At 35.6% G+C, this 25,191-nt stretch overlaps 1 protein-coding gene across 9 annotated transcripts in view; it reads left to right on the top strand.

Annotated features, from left to right (window-relative positions):
- MYO6 (myosin VI) overlaps positions 1–25,191 on the top strand; it is a 163,186-nt gene that overhangs the window by 86,264 nt on the left and 51,731 nt on the right. For all 9 annotated transcript variants that reach the window (XM_054557769.2, XM_009242014.4, XM_054557771.2 and 6 more), the window contains 8 exons: positions 679–734; positions 5,368–5,465; positions 5,997–6,161; positions 9,942–10,022; positions 13,404–13,584; positions 20,184–20,328; positions 22,123–22,280; positions 23,956–24,047. In XM_054557769.2, coding sequence (XP_054413744.1) covers positions 679–734; positions 5,368–5,465; positions 5,997–6,161; positions 9,942–10,022; positions 13,404–13,584; positions 20,184–20,328; positions 22,123–22,280; positions 23,956–24,047 — 976 coding nt within the window. The remainder of the gene's footprint in view (positions 1–678; positions 735–5,367; positions 5,466–5,996; positions 6,162–9,941; positions 10,023–13,403; positions 13,585–20,183; positions 20,329–22,122; positions 22,281–23,955; positions 24,048–25,191) is intronic.

The following is a 25,191-nucleotide window of genomic DNA, read 5'->3' on the forward strand; positions in this document are numbered from 1 at the left end:
AAAATCAGAACATTCCCAAAACAATTTAAAAAACAATGTTGATTAGATGTTAAATGCAATACAAATAGAATTTATTTTTCATTTTTATAATTTCAACATTTAGATTCAGGCCATACATGTGCAGGTTTGTTATGAGTATATTTTGTGACACAGAGGTTTGGGGTGTGAATGATCTCATCATTGAGGTAATGAGCATAGTACCACCAAATATAATTTTTTTTTTTTTTTTGAGACGGAGTCTCACTCTGTCGCCCAGGCTGGAGCGCAGTGGTGCAGTTTCGGCTCGCTGCAACCTCGGCCTCCCAGGTTCAAGTGATTCTCCTGCCCCAGCCTCCTGAGTAGCTGGGATGACAGGCGCATGCCACCATGCCTGGCTAATTTTTTGTATTTTAGTAGAGAAGAGGTTTCACCATGTTGGCCAGGCTGGTCTCGAACTCCTGACCTCAGGTAATCCACCCGCCTTGGCCTCCCAAAATGCTGGGATTACAGATGAGCCACCACACCTGGCCCCAAATAGAATTTTAAATAAATTTAAAAAGCTATGACAGAATAGTTGCATTTAATTACACATTTGTTATAATGATGATCTAGGTTTCAGTTTTATATGTACTGAATAATTATAAATTATTGTACACCATATTATTGTCATCAACATTTTTTATCCTATATTTTGAACAGATACCTGACTGAATCCTATGGAACAGGTCAAGATATTGACGACAGAATTGTTGAAGGTATTGCTAATTTTTCTGTTGTTAAGCATGTACTGAAATTAATTTACAAGACTTCTTCCAGTGGTCTGGAATGTTCTTCTCTCAGAGATGCAGAAGACTGTCTTATCTCCTACTAACCATTGCTCATATATCATCTTGTTATTTACCTAATATCAATTGTTTCTGCCCCCACCCCACACCTCACGAAAACACTAAGAAGGCAGGGATTTTTGTTTCATATTTCAAACCCCTAGAATGGTAACTGATACAGAGCATAAATATCTGTTGAATGAATGAAAGAAATACAGGAATGTCTTTAGCTTCCTGTTTGTTTTATGGAGCTTGTTTTGTGTAAAGGAAAGAGGAAGAAGGGTTATTTGGCATTAGGTGCTTTTTTAGAGAAGTCATTTTTTAACGAAGGCAGTAGTGTGTAAATTGATTTCCTTAAGCTATCCATGCTTGTATACCTTCTTAGAAAGTCTTCTTGTAGCTCAGGTTGGAGACTACTGGCCTAGACTACCGTTATGTTGAATCTCCTGCATGTTGCCGTCCTGCATCATAGGCTCCTGTTTGGTCTCTTCACTTAGATTCTTACTTCTCCTTAATCCAGTCTCTGTATGGAAATTGGAATAATTTCTTTTTCTTTTTTTTTTTTTTTTGAGGTGGAATCTCACTCTGTCACCCAGGCTGGAGTGCAGTGGCTTGATCTTGGCTCACTACAACCTCTGCCTCTGGGTTCAAGTGATTCTCCTGCCTCAGCCTCCTGAGTAGCTGGCATTACAGGCGCCCACCACCACGTCTGGCTAATTTTTGTATTTTTAGTAGAGATGGGGTTTCACCATGTTGGCCAGGCTGGTCTTGAACTCTTGACCTCAGGTGATCCACCCGCCTTGGCCTCCCAGAGTGTTGGGATTATAGGGGTGAGCCACCTCGCCCAACTGGAATAATTTCTTTTGCTTTAAATAATCTGATGGCTTCATATTGCTCTCAACATCATGCCCCAAATTCATAACATCACCCACAGTGCTCTGTGTGGTCTGGCTCCTGCCTCTTCTGAGCTCACCTAGAGTCATGTTTCTTCTGACTCCTTATGCTTTAATCACATTGGGCTCCTTGTAGTTCTTTGAGCTGTCTTAAATAGGCTTCTCTGAACACTTTTTCTCTTTCCCCCTGTCTTACTTTCCCCCACTATGTACTCAGTAAGCATTTTTTAATAATGATGGTGGTAATAACATATATGGGATGCATTCGGCATTATCTGATTTGTTTAAAAATCTGTTACATAATTTAAATCTTCACAGAATGAATTAGAAACTATTTTATCCCTACTTTAAAGATGATAATATTTAAATATGCTGAAGCTCATATAGTTCATCAGTTGTGAAATTTGGATATAAAGCTAGGCATTTTAACTACATGCCATAGTAAATGCATATTTTAACGCTCTCTTGGCCTTTTTTGTTTTTAAATTAGAGACAGCATCTCACTATGTTGCCCAGGCTGGTCTCAACCTCCTGGGCTCAAGCAATCCTCCTGCCTCAGCCTCGTAAGTAGCTGGGACTCTAGGAGTGCAATACACATGCTCTTGACATTTTAAAGAAAAATGTTAGTTGAACAAAAACTTATTAGGGGCCTTGTATGTTCATGCATTTTGCTAGATCATAGCAAATGTCATGTGCATTTTTCACAATGATGTAAAATCTGCATGTAGATCAATCTAAATACAACTCTAATAAACATTTTTAAAGTTGAGCATCAGTAAAGTTTTTTTTTAATATAAAGAATTTTCTAGTTTCATTTACAGTTTTTACGTGGTGTTGTAACATACCCAGATATATACTTATCTTGTAAGTAATGCTTTATTCACAGTAAAGTGCCTTACTTTAGTGAGGGAGTCGTTCTTAAAAACTGAATAAATTAATAAAAAAGAACAAATTATGGGCTACCTCAGTAAAAGACTAATTAGTATTCTGATTTGCTCACTTGAGGTGCACACTCACTTGATAATTGGATATAAGCCCAGTTTCTTCCACAGTAATGTGCTATACAGTATGTAGTGTGTTATAGTGGAGACAAGTTGGAAAGTGTTATTCCAAATGCTTCTATAGCTTCTTTTTTTTTTTTTTTGAGACTGAGTCTCACTCTGTTGCCGAGTCTGGAGTGCAGTGGTGTGATCTTGGTTTACTGCAGCCTCTGTCTCCCGAGTTCAAGTGATACTTCTGCTTCAGCCTCTCGAGTAGCTGGGATTATAGGGGTGTGTGCCACCACGCCTGGCTGATTTTTGTATTTTTTTAGTAGAGTCGGGGTTTCACCATGTTGGCCAGGCTGGTCTTGAATTTCTGACCTCAGGTGATCCACCTGCCTCAGCCTCCCAAAGTGTTGGGATTACAGGTGTGAACCACTGCTCCCAGCTTGATAGCCTCTTAATGGAGAATAGTAAATGTAACTAGAAGGGCATAGAGTCTTTTGATCCCATCCTTAATAGAAGTTTAGTTACTGGTTTTGGAATGAGTATATTATTAGTAGCATTAATATGATTTTCTGTTGGAGAGGTTCTTACCCTATTTTGGGATATTTTACTTGTATTAAATTCTTCAGCAAAAACTAGTAGATTATCAATAAAGAAGTTGGGGAGACCTGTAATTGAGTCCTCTTTTTGTTAACAGCCAGTTATGTGGACTTTGAAGAGTGAGTTGACCGTGGTTTTTTTTCTTCTTGTTTTTTTTTTTTTTTTTTTTGAGTTGGAGTCTCACTCTTTCACCCACGCTGGAGTGCAGTGGCAAGATCTTGGCTCACCTCAACCTCCATCTCCCGGGTTCAAGTGATTCTCCTGCCTCAGGCTCCTGAGTAGCTGGGATTACAGGTGCCCACCACCATGCCCGGCTAATTTTTGTATTTTTAGTAGAGACGGGGTTTCACCATGTTGGTCAGGCTGGTCTCAAACTCCTGACCTCATGATCCGCCCACCTCGGCCTCCCAAAGTGCTGGGATTACAGGTGTGAGCCACCGCGCCTGGCTGACCATGTTGGCTTCAGTTTTTTTGTCCCATCTGAAACATGAGGGATATATGTTAATATTTCTTTTAGTTTTAATGTTTTCTTACTTATTTTGGCATGTGAAATGGCTGGGGAATGATCTTTAAAAGAGTTTAGAGACTAATTAAGCATTCTACTGTGGATAGAATAGGAGAAATCTACTTGAAAAGACTTCATAAGAAATATGGCTTCATGTTTATTTTTTATTTATTTAATTTTATTTATTTATGTTTTTGAGACGGAGTATCGCTCTGTCTCCCAGGCTGGAGTGCAGTGGCGCGATCTCGGCTCACTGCAAACTCTGCCTCCAGGGTTCACGCCATTCTCCTGCCTCAGCCTCCCAAGTAGCTGGGACTACAGGCACCTGCCACCACACCTGGCTAATTTTTTATATTTTTAGTAGAGATGGGGTTTCACCATGTTAGCCAGGGTGGTCTCGATCTTCAGCCCTCAAGATCCACCTGCCTCGGACTCCCAGAGTGCTGGGATTACAGGCATGAGCCACCACGCCCGGCCGGCTTCATGTTTATTATAGGAAGAACATGCTTCATAAAAAAAATTTTAACACTGAACATTATGAAGCACTTTAAGTTTGTTGATGGAGAATATGTGTGTAAGATTAACACTAATTTGATGCGTTTATAATTGAGATTTAGGTGAGTATAAGAGTAGAATCCAATAACTCTTATCCAGTCATGATATGTGCATAGGTGATTATAAAATAACAGTGAAAGTATTATATTTGTTCATTAGGATTTTAAAACCTATTATTCTGAGAGCCTTAGGTAATTCTGTAAACTCTTAATTTGTTAAATTTCACTGGATATACATGTAAAAATGTTAAATATGGAGACTATTAATATGTAAAATGTTTTAGAAAAGTAAGTCAAGTAATACATCTCTTGCCTATATTTTCTCACAAGAGGTTTGCTGTTTTATCTAAGTACTGTTGTGGGCCTGATATACTTGATAAAACAGTAAAATTCTTAGGGAAAAAATTTTAAAGTCGAGTTATAAATTTTGTAACATAGTGGCTTAAAAATTTAGTCTTTCCTATAACATTTACATTTTCTTGTTATATATTTGAGAAATTTTCCTATCTCCTGGACTTGAATAGTGCCTGAGCATAGTGGGTAGTCAATAAATATTTGTGGAATTTGGCATTACGTGTAAATTCCTTCATGTTAATTTTTTTTTTTTTTTTTTTTTTTTTGAGACGGAGCCTTGCTCTTGTCGCCCAGGCTGGAGTGTAATGGTGCGATCTCGGCTTATCGCAACCTCCGCCTCCCGGGTTCAAGTAATTCTCCTGCCTCAGTCTCCCAAGTAACTGGGATTACAGGCATGCGCCTCCACACCTGGCTAATTTTTGTATTTTTTAGTAGAGACGGGGTTTCATCATCTTGGCCAGGCTGGTCTCGAACTCCTGACCTCATGATCCACCTGCCTCGGCCTCCCAAAGTGCTGGGATTACAGCATGAGCCACTGTGCCCGGCCCGTGTTAATATTTTTTAGAACATTTTTTTCTAGACATATATATTAACAAATGGAGATATACTATGCATATTTTGTAATGTTCTGTCATGCTAATTTTTTGATGGAGTTTTTTTGTTTCTCAATAGCTAACCCACTCCTAGAAGCCTTTGGAAATGCAAAGACTGTTCGCAACAATAATAGCAGTCGATTTGGGAAATTTGTAGAAATACATTTTAATGAAAAGGTAAGTGAGAGTAAGCTTTGGAATGATATTTTTGGGGAGTGTTTGTGAAAATGCAAGGGTCAGCTGGTGCTGTATTTGCACTTAATGGTAAATACCTTTAAGTTTCATTGTTACTTTAGATGGTTGCAGGAATATATGTGTCCACTATGACCATCTAAAAGCTCCTTTCACAATCTAAAACCCAGATACTGAATTTGACTTCAGCATTGAGTATTACTGTATAGCTAGTCATGTAAGATATTCTAGCACCTGTGTTGAGATACGGTGCAAGGTCAATTGTGATTCTTAAGAGGCTCAAAACTTAGCGGGATTTGGGTAGAGACTTAAATGAGGATGTTTAAATGAAGGATGACCATTATAAATACTCTATGCTTACGTTTAGTTATTTGTTTTTTCCCCTTTATTTGATGAATATTATAACCTCTTTGATAGACAAATGTGTATTAGAAAAGGTAAATAATTTAACATTGGTAAATTATACTTTAAGACTTTAAATGCAAAAATATATTTTCTCTGTGTTTTGTTTTTTAGAGCTCAGTTGTTGGAGGATTTGTTTCACATTATCTCCTAGAGAAATCTAGGATCTGTGTTCAAGGCAAAGAGGAAAGAAATTATCATATCTTTTATAGGTTGTGTGCTGGTGCTTCTGAAGATATTAGAGAAAAACTTCATTTGAGTTCACCAGATAATTTTCGGGTAGGTCAGAAGAAAAGAAATTTCATATAGCCAGGTGCAGTGGCTCATGCCTGTAATCCCAACACTTTGGGAGGCTGAGGCGGATGGATTGCTTGAGCCTGGGAGTTCGAGAGCAGCCTGGGTGATGTAGCGAGACCCTGTCTCTAAAAAAAAAAAAAAATACAAAAAATTAGCTGAGCATGGTGGCACTCACCTGTAGTTCCAGCTACTCGGGATGCTGAGGTGGGAGGATCACCTGAGCCCAGGAGGTTGAGGCTGCAGTGAGCCATGATTGTGCCACTGCGCTCCAGCCTGGGCAACACAGCAAGACCTTATCTCAAAGAAAAAAAATTTCGTATAATTTTTGAAAATATAATTGCCATCAAGCCTAAAACTTATTTTAGTGAATTTTGAAATCTACTTGTTATGTGTATGTAACTTATATTGGATCAAGTATAACATGTTAGAATAACCACTGTACTGAGAAGATCTCTATTAAGGTGTACTGCTGAGTTTATAATATAACACTATATGAGGAGGCACATAATGGAATAGATAAAAGGATAGATGTTAAACCCTATGTCAATTTAAACTCAATTAGAAATTGATAATAGCTCTGTAATACTAGCTTTAAAGTTACATTTGACTTATCTGTAAAAATGTTTGAACACTGAATTAATATTAATAAAGGACACATGATTGTATTTCTTAATTTACTTCAACAACAAATATTTATTGCTTGCCCATTGGGTGCCAGGCATTGGGCTAGGATTAAAAAGATAAATAATACACAGTCCCTGCTCCTTACCCAGTCCCTTCTCTTGAGCAACTTAGATGTGGTGGGAAACACACGCACACACACACGCACACACACACACCTGCTTCTTACCCAGTCCCTGCTCCTGAGCAACTCAGAATGTGGTGGGAAACACACACACACACACACACACACACACGCGCACACACACACACCTGCTTCTTACCCAGTCCCTGCTCCTGAGCAACTCAGAATGTGGTGGGACACACACACACACACACACACACACACACACACACACACACACACACACACACACACACACACACACACACACACACACACACACACACACACACACACGAGCATTACAAGCCAAGGGAGTAGTTTCTAGGAGCGGTGACTGGGGATGGTTAACACAATTTTCAGATTCTCAGGTTAGAAAACAGTGTCCTTGTATGGAGTATGGGAATGTAGTTTATACAAAGGAATGGAATGTGAGTAAGGAATGTCGTTTGTATAGAGTTCCCCAGCTGATTCTGATAGTCCTTTTTGGTCAGAAAGCCTCCATTTGAGAATCATAACACACATAATTACTGCTCTGTGGTTGTGTGTGTGTGTGTGTGTTTGCAGACAACTTTTCTTTTACTTCAACGAATTGCTTTTAATGTGTATTTGCAAATTTTAAAAGTCTGTTGTCTTAAAACGCTTTATAAATGTATCTCTTTATATACTTCTAAAATGTCCAGTCTTTCCTAGAGCTCTCCAAATTAATTGGAATTTGAAGCTAGTTGCCCACATTTTCATGAAAGTAAAGGAAGCATTTCTTTTTTTACTATGGTTTTTAAAAAAGGAATAAATTACTAGGAATTACATGAAATATAATAATGATGATATGGTTTTGTCAATACTTAGTTGACAATAAAGTGATGTGACTATTCTGGCCTTAATCTAGCATTTCTTCCTGCTTGGAGGCTTGGGAGTGTAGTATTTTTGGGTTTCAGAATGTACAGCCTTTCCTGGCACAATGGCAGGCATCCTGAAAGGGCAGCTATTGAAATATATCTGGTCAGAGGATTTCCTGTTTCTGCAGTGTGAACCAGGAGGCCTGATTTCCTTTCTTACAGGAGAGTCCTTGTGATGGTAAGAGGAAGAGTAGGGGAACAGCGTTGCATACATCTGCCATCTTGAATATTCCTCTCATATGCAGGCACAACACACACACTACTATATCCACTTCCCCCAAATAATTCTGCCTTAAAGTGACTTAAAAGTGTGTTAGTGATTTCATCAGGTTTTTCTGTAGTTTAGCCCTCTGGTTATAATTGAGAGATCAGGTTTTAAAAACAAAGGGGAAACCTGCAGTAGATTGAACACTTGCAAAATTGTTGAATTTTTTTGGTCACTACTCTATCAAAATTAATATGTAAAGAATTGTAGATGTATACCTGTCTGTAAACATTTTTATTAACCACACATAAACTTTAAAAAGTAAAAGGTTTAAAAATGTTTGCATTTAGACATTTCAAATATTTCTGCACGTTTATGGAGCCAATTGCTGTAATCATGGATAGATCCTTGAATGTAAAGAAGGCTTGGATAGAATAAGAATAGATGGCAGGGATAGTGTTCTAGTTACAGAAAAACTAAAAGGGCATGTTTCTATCCAAGGTTGTAATATTAGGCCCCACTGTCCAGAAGCAAAGTATTTGACAAAACAATTGGAGTGAGGAGACAAAGTGCTTGGTAGCAAAGAACATATTTGTTTTGGCTCTATATGTTTAAACTATTATTCTGCTAAGTAAAAGAACTCTTATTTGAAACAGTCCATTGAAAATGCTTACCAACATTGTCCCTGCTCCCTTCTCTTTTATTTTTTTTTCCCAAAGATTCTAGGGTGGAAGAGAAAAAAAACCATATATATAGTTGTCTTGTTTTTACTGGATTTTAGCATTTAATTATAATGGAGAAGGAAAGATAGATGGATTGATTGTCTAAAATATTAATTTATCGCCAAATCATTCAAATTTTTATAAAATTTTTTTTTGGTATGTGTATGATGTGGTGTATTTAATTTGGAAATTCATGCCATGGTACAATAAAATCATAGCGACCTGATTTAAGAGAAGCTGAGATGTTTAAAAAAACTTGTCCATCCTGTTCTCTGTGTATATCCTTTCTGATCAGATTTGCCCAATTCCACCTAAATGTCTTTAGGCTGTGTGTAATTTTCAGAAAAATGCAGTATTTTTAGTCTGCCATATAACAAATATGTTCATTCACTTTTTATTAGAAACAGTTTTTAAATGAAGCAAGGCTTCAATTGTGAGACTAATAAATGTGAGCAGTAGATTCTTGTTGATACCAATAGATTTTCTTTTTTTGAACTACTCCTCTTGTTCTATATTTTGGAAGCATTTAGCTTTTGAAAGCCTTTGGTAAGCAAAGTAAATCACTGAAATAAGAAAACTTTAAATTATTTGATCCATAAAGCATAAAGCAAGTACTGTAATTTATGTACAGTTATTGTTAGCTTTCAATAAATGTGAAAAGCATGTTTTAAAAAACTGACTCTAAAAATCAAAAATTAAGAAAATCAAGTATAGAATTTCTTTCTTAACTTCTCAGAATTTAAAATATTACTTGAAAAATTAAACCATAGTATTGGTCCTTACTTGAGATTCTACATATTTAGTAGGAAGGTGATTTTCTTGATTTTATGCACTATATTTAGATTTTTGATACTGAAAAGATATAAAATTGTTGCCCTTTAAAAGTAGAAAACCTTTATGTCATTGATTTGTATTTTAATCATTTTATTTAATCTATGCTCAGAGATTAGGATTTTGAATATTCCTGGTTTTATTAGTAGGAAGAAAATGCTTATAAAATATAGAAGTATTGATTTTAATGGTGAGATTATACAGTACTCAAGTTGTGTTTAGAAATTCTTCATGGTTGGCACTATTTGGTAAGTTGTGTTTTCTCCTGTATTATTTCCGTGGATCATGTATGTTAATTATATTTAATTTATTTTGTCATAGTATTTAAACCGAGGCTGCACTAGATACTTTGCTAACAAAGAAACTGACAAACAGATTTTACAGAACCGCAAAAGTCCTGAGGTATAGTATACCATTTTTCATAAAATCTTTAACGTAAAAAAAAACTCATGCTGAAAGATGTGTTATAATTTTTATTTTAGAGCCCAAGTAAGAGTTCTAACTTTTAGGCTTACACTTTAAAAAACTGAATATTCATCTAAGTCTCTTTCACAGTGTAATACTTTATACCGCTTGTTGTTATCTAGTGAAGTGACAGGTTCTGGTTCTTCTGGTTGGGCATCACTGCACTACTCTCCTCTCATTCTGTTTTCAAGCATGAAGGTATTAAATTGCCTAAGAATCATTCTCTTCTAGCATTTTTGAAACTTACTCTTATATTACCCACTTGAGCTTAAGTATATGTCTTTTACAATTTATTGTCTATTTCAAGGCTGACGTGAGGTTTGATGTAGACAGTAAATAGATTAAGCGTTCTTGGGAAGAAATGCTTATAGGCTGGGCGTGGTGGCTTACACCTATAATCCCAGCACTTTGGGAGGCCAAGGCGGGAAGATTGTTTGAAGCCAGGAGTTTGAGACCAGCCTGGGCAACGTAGTGAAACCCCATCTTTACAAAAAATAAAAAAAATTCGCTGAGTGAGGTCGTGTATGCCTGTAGTTCTAGCTACTGGGGAGGCTAAAGTGGGAGGATTGCTTGAACCCTGGAGGTGGAGGCTGCAGTGAGCCACGATCATGCCATCGTACTCCAGCTTGGGCAACAGAATTAAAAACAAGCAAAAAAAAGCTGGTCAGGTGGAGTGGCTCACACTTGTAATCCCAGCACTTTGGGAGGCTGAGGCTGGTGGATCACTTGAATTCAGGAGTTCGAGACCAGCTCGGCCAACATGATGAGACCCTGTCTCTACCAAAAAATTACAAAAATTAGCCAAGTGTCGTGGTGTGTGCCTGTAATCCCAGCTACTCGGGAGGCTGAGGCAGGAGAATCGCTTGAACGCAGGAGATAGAGGCTGTTGTAAGTGGAGATCGCACCACTGTACTCCAGCCTGGGCGACAGAACAAGACTCTGTCTCAAAAAAAAAAAAGCTTATATATTATTGTAGTTCTGTTTAAAACATCATCTTTATGTAATATATTATGAAAAATTTATATATTGGTTTCAGTAAGTTATATTTCTAAGAATAATTAGATATAATTATACCATTAAGTATTATTTTTAAAACATTAAGTTCTTAATGTAAAAATTTACAACCCTTATAAATTTTAATATGCAGTGTTTAATAAGTGATATTAAGTTGCATGTACTCAAGGGGCGTAAGTTATGAAATACTAAAGTAAGGATTAATGATAGATACTGGTTAATGTTACTTTTATTAATTTTATTAAAAATTTAAATTGAGTAATCAAACAAGTTTTTATAACAGTCAATAGTCAGTTTTTAATGCTTCTACATTTGTAAGCCTGATATTTTTTACTCCTCTTAAAATGGATGAGATGATTTATGTTTTTAGCATATTTATATAAAAGGATAGAAAGCAAATAAAATATTCCATTATTTAAAATTCTAAGCAGACAACCCTACAGTTAATTTTTGTTTAATTTGGCATTTTATATATCATTATAGATACAGAATCTGAATTACAAACTGTAAACTTTGTTATAGCCATGGTTGGTACTTTAAGAAGCAACATTAATATTTATTATGGTATCTTTCTTTGTTGTGATAAGACTATGTTTTTCTGAGATATCAAAATATAGTAGTTATATTTTTTTCACTAAGATAATGGAGACCTTTCCTAGTGGGACATTTCAGCAGTTCTGAAGGGAGGAAAAGATATAAATTTGATCATTTGCCATGGAAAAAAATGGAGTAGAGAGGAAAGAAAACTGGAGTTTACTCTCCAAAGAATAGCATGTACTCTCCAAAGAAGAAAATTGCCCTCTTATTCTAGAGTCAGTATACTCTTTCAGAAATCTTATTCACATTGAGTGAGTGTGTGTTTATATGTATAGTTAAATAATGGATTAATATGTTTAAATTACTTTTTATGTCTTCTTTATCAGGAGGATGAGGTGATCATTTTGACTAATTAAACCCTTTGCCCAATTCCATCTGAATGTCTTTAGGTTGTGTGTAATTTTTAGAAAAATGCAGTATTTTTAGTCTGCCATACAGCAAATATGTTCATTAACTTTTGATTAGAAACAGTTTTTAAATGAAGCAATTCTTTGACTGCAAGACTAAAAATTCTGCATGATGTGTGTTTTCTGCTGAACAGTTTTGACTGCATGTGATTGTTTCCTTTGCTTCTTTTAAGAAGAAAATTGAATTTTGTTGTCTTAGATATTTTCCAGAAATGTTACACATTCATAATTGAACACTTTAAATAATTTTGTGGAAAGACAATTATAGCTTGAGCTGGGAATCATTTGTTTACTGGGAGGAAAAAATATCCATCTCCAGAAGGCATCTTTAATGATCAGTTAATCATGATCCTGTTACTTAATGTTTAACTTGTATATTCTCAAGTTCTGGAAAATTTCTAGTACAATCTTTTCGTGTCCAGTAACTTTTATGTTTCTCCTTCTAGTTTCTGCAGACCTGACTTTCTTCTTTTTTTCTTCTGAGTTGGTATAGAGTCTAACAAATGAGTATAGATGCAAGTTCTTTTAGGAGAGAAAACAAATTTTCTTCTCAGTTTTTCTGAAATGTTTTAAGTCATTGTGTAAATTATTAGAGTAAGTATAATGCTTACTAATATACTTTACCATATATATATATATATGCATATAAAAAGGTTTAAAAAAGAATTCTAACGCATGAAAGTTGTATCAGCCTGACCCCTATTTACTACGACTTACTATTGGTGCAGTTGGTGGCAGTTAACCTAAAGGAGTCATGCTAATTGTCACATTTAAATTTTTTATTGCACTTTTTAACTTACTTTTTCTTTTTTTAATTAACAAGAATAATATATATTTATACAGTACATTGGAATACAATGTAATGTTTGATACATGTATACATTGTGGAGTAATTAAATATATTTATCATTACCTCATTTAAAAAAAACTGTAATGTTGATTCAAGTATTGATATTCCCTCCTTTTTCACTCAATTTTTGTCGTTTTCTAATATCCTAGGATTATAAGACTTTAGAGTGAAAATTGTAATTTAATTGAAAAACATCTAATTTCATTATTTTAATTGAAATTTTTACTGATAAGTGTAGATTCACATGTAGTAAATAGTGAAATAGAACAGAGAGATCCTGTGTATACTTTTCGTGGTCATTTAGTTTTTGAATGTTAGAATAGTAAAGATTTTCCCATTGACAGATTTTATTTTTGCATGTTATATAGTGCATTAATTGACCTGGTGTAGTAGTTTTAGTGTACTTAAATAATGTAACTATCAGTTAATTGGTGTCTTCTTGTTTTGTAGTGCCTTAAGGCAGGTTCTATGAAAGATCCTCTGTTAGATGACCATGGTGATTTTATTAGAATGTGCACGGCTATGAAAAAAATTGGTTTGGATGATGAAGAAAAGCTTGATCTCTTCCGGGTAGTAGCTGGCGTCCTGCACCTTGGAAATATTGATTTTGAGGAAGCTGGCAGCACTTCAGGTTTGCTTTTTATTTTTTTAAGAGGAAAAAAATTAAATAGAATTTCTGTTATTTATTTGTCATATGAAAATTGTATCTCTTTATATGCAGTTTGCTTAAAAACTTTAAGAAATATCTAAAATATACGGGTTACATGTTGAATCCCCCAAATGAAGAATGTTTCATTATCAGTCATTCTGAGCTCTGTTTTGAACAAATCAGTGATATTGCTTAGGAATAAACCTCTCATTTTCGAAGGATAAATAACTGACTATTCTATCCTGATAAATTTAGGGTAATTTTTAGTTAAATTTTCCAGTTATATTACACGTTTCCAATAGGTGAGAAGATTAATTCTCTATCATCTGTTAAGGCATTTTTGAAAATTTTCAGGATCATTGGGTGAATTAATTAGGGCAATTTAATATATAAAAGCTCATGTACTTTATTAATGAGAAATGAAAAATAAATGAAAATTTTAATCTTATGCAGATTGGAAAGAGTATTTAAATACATGGCAAAAGCAACTTTTCAACTCCAGTGTTTCAGTCTGTACATAAACAGTAGGACTTTGCATAATTCTAAATTTGATCTACGAATACAGGGAATGGCAAACTATTAACTACAGCCCAAATTTGGTTCACTGCCTGTTTTTGTAAGTAAAATTTTATTGGAACAATGCCACACCCACTCATTTATGTGTGGTCTATACCAGCTTTTGTGCTAGTGTCAGAGTTGAGTAGTTGCAACAGAGGCTATATGTCCTGCAAAGCCTAAAATATTTACTATCTGGCCCTTTAGAGAAAAAGATTGTCAACCCCTATATTAAGACATTATTGTAGGATCTTATACCAAGGATGAGTTAAGGAAAACCTACAGCACCATTTAATGTAGTAGTCAATAATGGGCTTTGGTGTTAGATCCCAGAGGCTCTCTGAGCCTTGGTTTCTTCACTTGCAAAATTAAATAAACCATGAGAAGGACTTTTAAAGTACAGCCAGTAGCTAGTGTAACGCTAAAGGTTCTTGCCTTAGCCACACCAAAGAATTGGTGTGGTGGCTGCCTGCAGTGAGTGATGGAGACAGGGACCAAGAGAAAAAAAAGCCGTAGACTTTATTGAGCAGAGTGACAGTACAAAGCTTTCACAGTGTGGAAGGGGTCCCGAGTGGGTAGCCAGAGTTAGATTATGCAGTTGCCTTTTAAACTCTTTAAGGCGGGAAATACGTGCAGGGGGAAGATGTTACCAGAGTGAGAAACAAAGGCAGTAAATTATTTTGTGATATGTTTTAGATTTTGAGGAAAACCGGAATTGCAACTTAGGTTTTATTTACTTTATGACCTTGCAGCGGCATGGCAAAGGAGACGGGATCTTACAGGACTTTACAAAGTATGTTTACAAGGAATTGGAATTAGGAGCATAGATAAGGCCTACTGGTCACAGAAAAATGGGCATTTAACTTTCTTTTAGTTTCAGGGGAGGGGGAAGGGAGAGAGGAAGAGAGGACATAGGGAAGCTTACGGCAACATTTTTGCTGTTATAGCTTTCTTGGGGAAGAAAACACATGCACAAATCCTGGTGTTAAAAATATTTTAAGCACATATCTTTAATATTATTCATCCAGGACCAAAGTAAGTCCTGATACAGGAAATAAGTGAGTTTCACAGCTTCCTGAGCCCCTACTCGACCCAGGAAGCCCAGCTGGCACCTCCTCTCACTAGCAATAGTGTGCATATAGGGAAAGAGCACAAGAAGACAGGAAAAAAAAGAAGATTAAAAAAAGTGTTATATGCAAGACCCTTCTTATTCTGCATTTCATCATAAACATCATAATTGTAATCTGTATATCATAAATATAATGAGGTAGGGGATATTATCTCCATTTTACAGAAGTGGAACCTGTGTTGAAATGATGCATGTGGTTATTGATGAAGTTGTAGATGTGAGAGCTGGTTCTGCTCATATCTGACTAACTCAGAGGCTTGTGATAATTGTCCCTTCTTTCTCCCAGGCCACTGAAATTTGTCATCTATGAATGAACAGACTAAAACAGATGTCTTAATGATTTTCAGATCTAACGTTCTGTAATGCTGTGAAATCAATAATGTGAGATGCAACATAACAGTGGATGGGAGCACGTGCTCCTGATCCAGATGCTTTACCACATACTGTCTGTGTGACCCTAGGCAGGGAACTTAGCCTTTTCATGTCTTAGTTTCCTCACTGTAAACTGAAGATAATAGTCCCTACCTCATGTTGTAAAGAGGAATACATGAGTTAAATATTTGTAAATGATTTGAGTACTTGTGTCTGGCAAATAGTAATCATTATAAGTGCTTTAAATGAGTAAGTACAATTAAAATACAGATTGCTCCCAATTTAAAATGAAAAAAAAATTCAAGCAAAATTAGGTATGTTCTTAATATGCATTAAAATTTTTTGTTTTTTTTGAAGGATTGGAAAATTTGTTTTGAAAACGTAATGAATGTTAGCATACATTTCATTTGCACTCTAGCATTGTTATACCAAAGGAGCATATGTGGGAGATTCTAACACAAAAAAAACTTTACAATAATGAATACACACTTTAGAAATGTTGTTAGAAGTGATAAATGGCATCTTCACACCTCTTATTATTACCCTGTGGTAGAAGATGCGGTTGAATAGAGTATTGTAAGTGTTGCATGATCAAGTTATTTGAAGAGTATGAAATGCCCAAAAGGTAATGCTATTTGCATTATCTCTTATTTTTCTCCTCTAACTTCCTTCTGTTGAAGGGAAAGTGAACAGAAATCAGGGAAGATTGGAAAGAGGCAGGGAATCAATAAGATTAATATGTGATTAAATTAATTATTTTAAAAGCTAAGATTTTATTATATTTGTCTTCATCCTTCCTATGACTCTTCTTATAGATCCAAATAGTTTCTTTCTAATTAGAAGTGATTTCTTTTTTCCCTAGGGAGCTTAATTTGGCATGTCTTAGCAATTTGAAAAAATGTTGGTTTTGGCAGGGCATGGTGGTTCATGCGTGTTATCCCAGCATTTTGGGAGGCTGAGGCGGTAGGGTTACTTGAGCTCAGGAATTCAAGACCAGCCTGGGTGACATAGTGAGACCCCATAAAAAAAAAAAAACCCCCCCCCCAACACACACACACACACACACACACACAAAATTAGCTGGGCATGGTGGTGCATGCCTGTAGTCCCAGCTACTTGGAAGGCTGAGGTGGAATGATTGAGCCCTGGCAGTCGAGGCTGCAGTGAGCCATGATCACACCACTGCAGTCCAGCCTGGGAGAGTGAGACCCTGTCTCCAAAAAAATTTGGTATTTTTATAATTATTCTACTGTAAAGATTATTCTCCAATAAGCACTTATAGGACTCTTAACTGTCATAAAGAAGTTTTTGCATGATGAAAATGCAGAAAACTGCATTGGGACTGCCTATGTTTTTGAAATTCCACATAGCAAATAAAATGTTATTATAATAAACTTTAAAAATGTTTGAAGAAGTTCTTTTTTGGAAAGAAGTGATATGAAAACTTTACATGATAGTATTTTGCCTTTTAAGACTTATTAGAAATCCTGTTTTTTTTTTTTATCTTAGCCTTACATAATTTTTGGAGGTACGTAAGAAACTTTGCAATATAGTAAAAAAGAAGAAATATTTAAATGAATTATTTGATGGTCAGTTTTTTGAGAGCTATATAATTTTAGGCAATATGTATATGTATAGAACCTACACATGAGTAATAAGCACATTTTCATGAATAAAACATTCAAAATATTCTCAAAGTATCTCTCTTTTCTTTTTTCTTTTTTTTTGGTAGGAGCTTTATTGAGATCTAGTTAATATACCATACAGTTCACTCAATTGAAGTGTATATTTCAGTGGTTTTTAGTATTTTCAGAGTTGTGCAACGATCACCATAGATGTAGAACATTTTCATCACCCCACAAAGAAACCCTGTACCCATTAGCAGTCACTCCTCATTGCTCACTTCTCTCAACCCTAGGTGACCACTAATCTACTTCCTGTCTATAAATTTATTCTGGACATTTCATATAAATGGAATCATACAATATGTGGTCTTTTGTGATTGGCTTCTTTCACTTAGCATAATGTTTTCAAGGTTAATCCATGTTACAGCATTTAGCAGTACTTCATTTTATTTTTATTGCCGAATAATATTTCATTGTATGGATATACTACATTGTTTATCCATTTTTCAGTTTCTAGGCATTTGGGTTGTTTCCATTTTTTGACTATTATGAATAATGCTGCTGAGAACGTTTGTGTACAAATTTGTGTTTGGATGTGTTTTCATTTCCCTTGAGTAAATACCTTGGAGTGGAATTGCTGAATCACATCATGGTAAACTCTGACCTTTTGAGGAACTGTCAGACTTTTTCAAAGCAGCTTTTCCACTTTACAGAGCTATTCCCATCAGCAGTGTATGAGGGTTTCAGTTTGTCCATATCCTCACCAGTACTACGTGTATGCTTATAGCAATTGTAAAGGGTGTGAAGTGTTATCTTTTTGTGGTTTTTATTTGCATTTTCCTGATGGCTCAAGATGCTGAGCATCTTTCTGTGTGCTTACTGACCATTTGTATATCTTTTTTGGAGAAGTGCCTGTTGAGATTCTTTGCCCATTTATTAATTGGGTTGTCTTTTTATTACCAAGTTGTAAGAGTTTTAAAAATATATTCTAAGTACAAGTCCTTTATCAGATATATAATTTGCAAATCTTTTCTCCCATTCTGTATGTTATCTTTTTACTCATTTGATAGTGTTCTTTGAAACTCGAGTTTTTATTTCAGTGAAGCCTAATTTATCTGTTTTTTCTTTTATTGCTTGTGATTTTGGTATTATATCAAAGACATGAAGATTTACTTTGTGATCATGAAGGTTTATACCTATGTTTTTTTCTAAGGGTTTAATAGCTTTAGCTCTTACATTTAAGTCTTTGATTCCATTTTGAGTTAATTTTTGTTTATGGTTGAGGAAGGGGTCCAGCTTCATTCTTTTGCATGTGGACATCCAGTTGTTCCAGTACCTTTATTGAAGAAGCTGTTCTTTCCTCAATGAATTGTCCCAACAACATCTTATTAGTATAAGGTCTCATTTTTCACATTTTTTTCTCATATATATTCTGAGATTGGTATGTTAAGTAGTTTATGAATTTGTCATAAAATTGTCATGATTTTCACACATTCTTTGTAGTTTTAATTAGGTAGTCTTAGAATATATCGTTTATTAATATTAATCTGAAAATATTTGTAAAATGTTATTTTTTATTATAATGCAAATAAATATAAAGAATAGTTAATCTTTAGTACTTTCTCTGTACCAGACACTATTCCAAGCATTTCACATACATAACCTTATTAATCTAAATAACAACCATATAAGGTAGGTAAAGTAAATTATCCCAGTTTTATGGACGAAGAAACTGAGCACAAAGAGAATAAGTAACTTATTCAAGGTCACATAGCTAGTAGTTGTAGAGCCTGATCAGCCCTGAGACTAAAGCACTGTCTTTCTTTATAGTACTTTTTAAAACAGCCCTTATAAATAGAAATCTGTAGATATGATGTACTAAGGCAAAAATGACCTGCCTGGCCACCTTCTGCTGCAATATATCTTTTCCTCACATGCCCCTGCGCAAGCACACAAAAAATAAAATGGTACACCTGCAGGCTGGATGTGCCAATGGCAGATTTCTCAAAATGCCCACATGGGTCAAGACCTAACTGCATTGCTTTTTTTTTTTTTTTTTTTTTTTTGCTATTCTCTGCTCTGCAGTGTAAAGATATTGAAAATGTCAAAAAGGCTTGCAGATACCCCTAAGGGTAACAGTAAATAAGGAAAAGAGGAAGCATTTGTACTGATCTGTAGCACAGACAGTCAAGCTGTTGGAGGAACTGGACAGGGGTATACATGTATATTAGTGTGTATATGAAACATAAATGAATTTTGTGTTTCGAATTGAGCTCATCATGTATATGCAGTTATTCCAAAATTGGAAAAAATCTAAAATCTGAAACACTTTTGGTCCCAAGCATTTCAGTTAAGGGATACTCAGCCTGTACAGGTAATAGTAAATGTCTCTTCACTCCCTTCAACCCCAAGCAATATGAGTACATGCTTATTACATATATGCATAAACACATCCATAGACAGATATGTACATCCAAATTGATCTATTTAGGTGCCTTACAGCATTTGCACTAAAATTACTCCTTGAAATTTCTTGGAGTCATATGAATTTTAATGATGAGATACTATATTTCTCTAAAGAGTTAATATATTGAAAAGGATTATAATCTATCATTAGTGTAGTTTGCTTATAGGGTCAAAAAAAATGAAACAGTGGCAGTTTAATATTGATATGCTTAAAGGATTATACCATGGACTTCCCCAAGGGAGGATCTTCTGTTGATCTTCGCAGTACGGGTGTTTGACAAGGATAGTGAAAAAGTGAGGTGGATTTAAAAGTTACAAATAAGCCTTGCCTATTATATAGTTTTTTGTGAGTGAAGTATAATTCTAAGAAATGGGTCTTGAAAATCTGGTTTATATAATACTTATTAATTTCAATGAAAATATATTTCTATTAGGTGGTTGTAATCTGAAGAATAAATCTGCTCAGTCTTTGGAATATTGTGCTGAATTACTGGGTTTGGACCAAGATGATCTTCGAGTAAGTTTGACCACAAGAGTCATGCTAACAACAGCAGGGGGCACCAAAGGAACAGTTATAAAGTAAGTTCCTTAACTAATTGTGCAGCAAAAATTTTGCCTTGCAGTTTGTCAAGGAAAAACATAAGTTACATTATGTTTAAAACCTGAGCTTGGTAGATCAAAATTCTGTGCATCTCAGTGTAGTAATCCACCATATAAATAAATGGAGTTTAACATAGCTCTTAAAGTTGTTCCTTGCTGATATTTGGAATTTATAAGGTAAGAGAGAGGTTTACTTTTCTACAACTATGAAAATATGAGCTGATGGTATAAATCAATATATGACAGTTTTAGGCAACAGATCATTTTACTTTAAAAGTAATTTTTTTATGCAAATAATGTGTACTAAAACTTCTATTAAGCAGATCTCACTTCAGCAAAATACTTAGCAAATGACACTTTCTTTTGTTTAGGATTCTTTATTTGGGAGAAATTACAAATGACGAGAAATAAGGGCTTAACCAAGATTTTAAAAATCAGTAACCAAGAACTTCTAGATTGTACCTGGATGTCCTATATCTTATATATTTTTGGTTTTGGTACTGTAGAATAAAATTGACATTCAGCCTTGTCATTCTGAGACACTGTAGGATCTTCATTTGTGGAGGGAAGAAGACCCTTTATCTGTTACTAATAAGACAGGCAGTGAGCTCTAGTGACGTATTTCCAAAAAAGTTGCAACAAATTTAAACAGAAAGAATTTTTTGAAAAAGCTTTTAGCCTCTCAGAAAATTGGCTATCTCTTATTCTTTTGAAAATTTTAGCAAGGTATGCTTAGCCTGATTCTTTGCTAAGCAAATTCAAAATTGTTCTTGTTATAAAGAAAAACTCTGGAAGAAGTTTGTAGAGTACCACCCTACAGCCTACAGTTACTTGGTTCCTTAGAGATATCTCTGCGGCCCAAGGGAAAGCCCATAAATGTGCAGGTGGGTGGTTCTCAGGCATTGCTTCCTCCGTTTTCCCATTTTCTCCTTGTTCCAAAGCAGTTTTTTGTTGTTGTTTCCTTTTTTCAATCAATGCCATTCCAGAATCCAAAGCAGCTCCTTTATGTATTCTATGTATAGTGTGTCCACATGAAACTTCAACAAAGAGTTCCATTGCAGAAAATATAAGTGAGAAATCACTGTTTAGAGAGGCTTAAGTATCAAGTGTCAGGCTGATCTGAATGACTTATAATTCTACTTCCAAATTTGACTTTCTTTTTTTTTTTTGGTGCTCTCTTGGTACCCCATGCTTATCTTTATGATAGTATTTAGCATGGTGTTTGGAAATTCTCTTCTGTGCCAGTCTCTCTTCATCAGACTATCATTTTCTTGAGGACAATGGCTGTGTGTCTGTACCTGCAACATTTAATACTGTTATACCATATAGTTAGTTATATTAAATAGTAGAATGGGACAGTTCAAATTTTAAGATGTAAACATTTTATCCTAAACAGTGTAAAGAAGTTACCAAACTTTAAAGTTATCCTGAATTAAACACTGTTTCCTTTGCATTTAAGGAAAACCAAAAGGAAGGTTATTCCTTTGAATAATTTTGTATGTATTCAGGATGTAAATTAAGGTCAAAATGATTTTTTAAGCCTAATTTTTTTTACCCCAATAATAGACTTTTGATCTAATTTTAGGTAATTCCATTAGTTCTCTTGTAACAGTTTTCTACTTAGCCCCATTTATCTGTGCGTATTCTCACATGACCTTTGGTAACTCTTTATTTCGTTCTTCTTCGTGGGTATGTTTAGGTGCACTCTGACTGTGGCATCATTTTCACAGTATACTAATAAAGAATTTTTACTAGCATAGTTTTCTTTTATAGGGTACCTCTGAAAGTGGAGCAAGCAAACAATGCTCGTGATGCCCTGGCAAAGACGGTGTATAGCCATCTTTTTGATCATGTGGTAAACAGAGTAAATCAGTGTTTTCCTTTTGAAACATCATCCTATTTTATTGGAGTCCTAGATATTGCTGGTTTTGGTAAGTAGAGTTTCTTTTGTGAGTATATATTTGTTTCATATTTTTTCACACATTAGAATTTGTTCTTAAATCTTTTCTCCTTTGTAACTCATTTTACTTGATGTATGTGTAATTATATGTCCACACTCACATTTCATAATATGACCTAGATAGGGAGCTGATACTTTAAAGAGAAGAGGAAAGACTCATGGGGATTAGTTTTGATAATACTAATGCTAAAATTAAAACATTGATTGAAACTACTATAGTTAAGGATATCTCTGTACTCTAAAAGGAATACAACTGAATAAAGGTAAATCCTTGTGTGCTACTAATAAAGATAATACATTCACTAATTAAATAACAAAAAAAGATAAATAGAGTCGCTAAAACCATTGACTAATTTGTAGAGCTGGGGATAGGTTGACCTAACTTACAGGCCAACCTCATTACTATGTTTAGAAATTCATTGCTGTTGCTGTCAGCAAGTAGCTATATTTTCCATCAGATGAATAAGGTATCAAGATAAGTAGTTAAACAACTGTAGAGCTGTTCAACCAGAAATGAAATGGGTCACCAGCATGTGAATGCTGCTTTGCTCTGAGTGACAAAAATATAAAAATCTTGAAATGTAAATCTAATGGGTTTCGTATTGGGCTTTGTCGATATGGGCATTCTTTCTGGCTGTGAAGGAGTAGTGTCTTCTTTGTGGTTTTTGCCAAAGAAATGTATGAGTGTTTACATTTGGGGAGGGATGGAGTTTTGCTTTTGATGTAATACGTATTTTAAACTTTATAATTCTCTACTTTTTGTTCAAAGGTAGAGAATTATTAATTATTATTATTAATTATTATTAATTTTTTCTTTTTCTACAACAGTTTTAGCATAACACACACAAAGGATTATAAAATTGTAAAGCCGAATGTATCTTAGACATCATGTAATATAATCTTTTGATTTTAGAAATGAATTGGTATCCACAGCATTTTTGATAAGTAATTTTACAGATTATGCAGAAAAAAAATCTTCTAAAGCACTTGTATTTTAAGTCATTTTTGTGCTTAATTTAGATTGCTTTAATACCTGTGCTTTAAAAAATTGTTGGCCGGGTGCGGTGGCTCATGCCTGTAATCCCAACATTTTGGGAGGCTGAGGCCGGCAGATCACTTGAGGTCAGGAGTTCGAGACCAGCCTGGGTAACATGGTGAAACCCTGTCTCCATTAAAATACAAAAATTAGCTGGGTGTGGTGGCACATGTCTGTAATTCCAGCTACTTGGGAGGCTCAGGCATGAGAATCACTTGAACCCGGGGGGGCGGAGGTTGCAGTGAGCCAAGATTGTACCACTGCACTCCAGCCTGTGTGACAGGGAATCTGTCTCAAAAATAAATAAATAAATAATTAATTAAATAAGTAGTTACAGGTGGCTTACATTTTATATCTTTTAGTATACAAGATTTATCTCATTTGAGAAACACCTTATTTGTCAACTGAAGCGGGTATTTTTAATACTTTTAATGCCTATAAAGTTTTGTCTTGAAATGAAAACATTTGGGAAGTATAGAACAAATATATATAATATATAAATTTAACCTAATTTTAAATTAGGCCATTATTACAATTACATTTTATTCTATGATAAATTTATATGAAGTTGATCTCATAATGACTCTTGGTTCTGGTTTTATATTTTCAGAGTACTTTGAGCATAACAGTTTTGAACAATTTTGCATCAACTATTGCAATGAAAAACTTCAACAATTTTTTAATGAAAGGATTCTGAAGGAGGTAATTGCCATTATAAGTTTAATTTAAGATCTGCATAAAGCTATTTTAAATTTTAAGGAAGAGATATGCTGCAGTTACCCTGACTGGTGTGGATGGATGGTGTATAATGGAAGGTGGCTCAGGGAATCTGGGAAGCCCAGCAGAGGCCCCGGGGCTCAGGCACGTCAGAACTGTTAATGGTTCAGCTGAAGTTTAGGGACCCGATAAAAACCCTTAATAGGGGCTTCCTTAGAAGTGAATATCTGTTTTTATTAGTGACTTTTAATAGACTTGAAGCTCTGTTTTTTTTAATGATTTTGTTGTCTCTACTTCTTTTTTTTTTTTGAGATAGAGTCTCGCTCTGTTGCTCAGGCTGGAGTGCAGTGGTGTGATCTCGGCTCACTGCAGCCTCCGTCTCCCGGGTTCAAGCGATTCTCCTGCCTCAGCCTCCCCAGTAGCTGGGACAGCAGGCATGGGCTACCATGCCTGACAAATTTTTGTATTTTTGGTAGAGACAGGGTTTCACAATTTTGGCTAGGCTAGTCTCGAACTCTTGGCCTCAAGTAATCTGCCTGCCTCGGCTTCCCAAAGTTTTGGGCTTATAGGCGTGAGCCACCGCGCCTGGCCTGTTGTTTCTACGTCTACCACACCAAACAACTTTCTACCTGCATCCCTGCCTTTGGCATCTCCCACTCTTTTTTTTTTTTTTTTTGAGATGAAGTCTTGCCCAGGCTGGAGTGCAGTGGCTTGATCTCGGCTCACTGCAACCTCTGCCTCCCGCGTTCAAGCGATTCTCCTGCCTCAGCCTCCTGAGTAGCTGGGACTACAGGCACGCGCCACCATGGCCGGCTAATTTTTATATTTTTAGTAGAGATGGGGTTTCACCATGTTGGCCAGGCTGGTCTTGAACTTCTGACCTCAGGTGATCTGCCCGCCTCAGCCTCTCAAAGTGCTGGGATTACAGGCGTGAGCCATCATGCCCGACTGTACCTCCCCTTCTTCAGGTCTCTCTGCTTCTCCCTACTCTGCTGCCGGCTCACCTTTCCCTGCCTGGCAGCAAAGCCATCAAGTCAGGAGATTTGATGCATCCATTGTCCTGGAGTGGCTCTGGGCAGTACTTTCCTTGTCATGCCACCTTTTGGACTGTCAGCTGCTTCTACTATAT

This window comes from Pongo abelii, chromosome 5 (genome assembly GCF_028885655.2).
Source record: "Pongo abelii isolate AG06213 chromosome 5, NHGRI_mPonAbe1-v2.0_pri, whole genome shotgun sequence".
In the NCBI taxonomy this organism is placed as follows: domain Eukaryota; kingdom Metazoa; phylum Chordata; class Mammalia; order Primates; family Hominidae; genus Pongo; species Pongo abelii.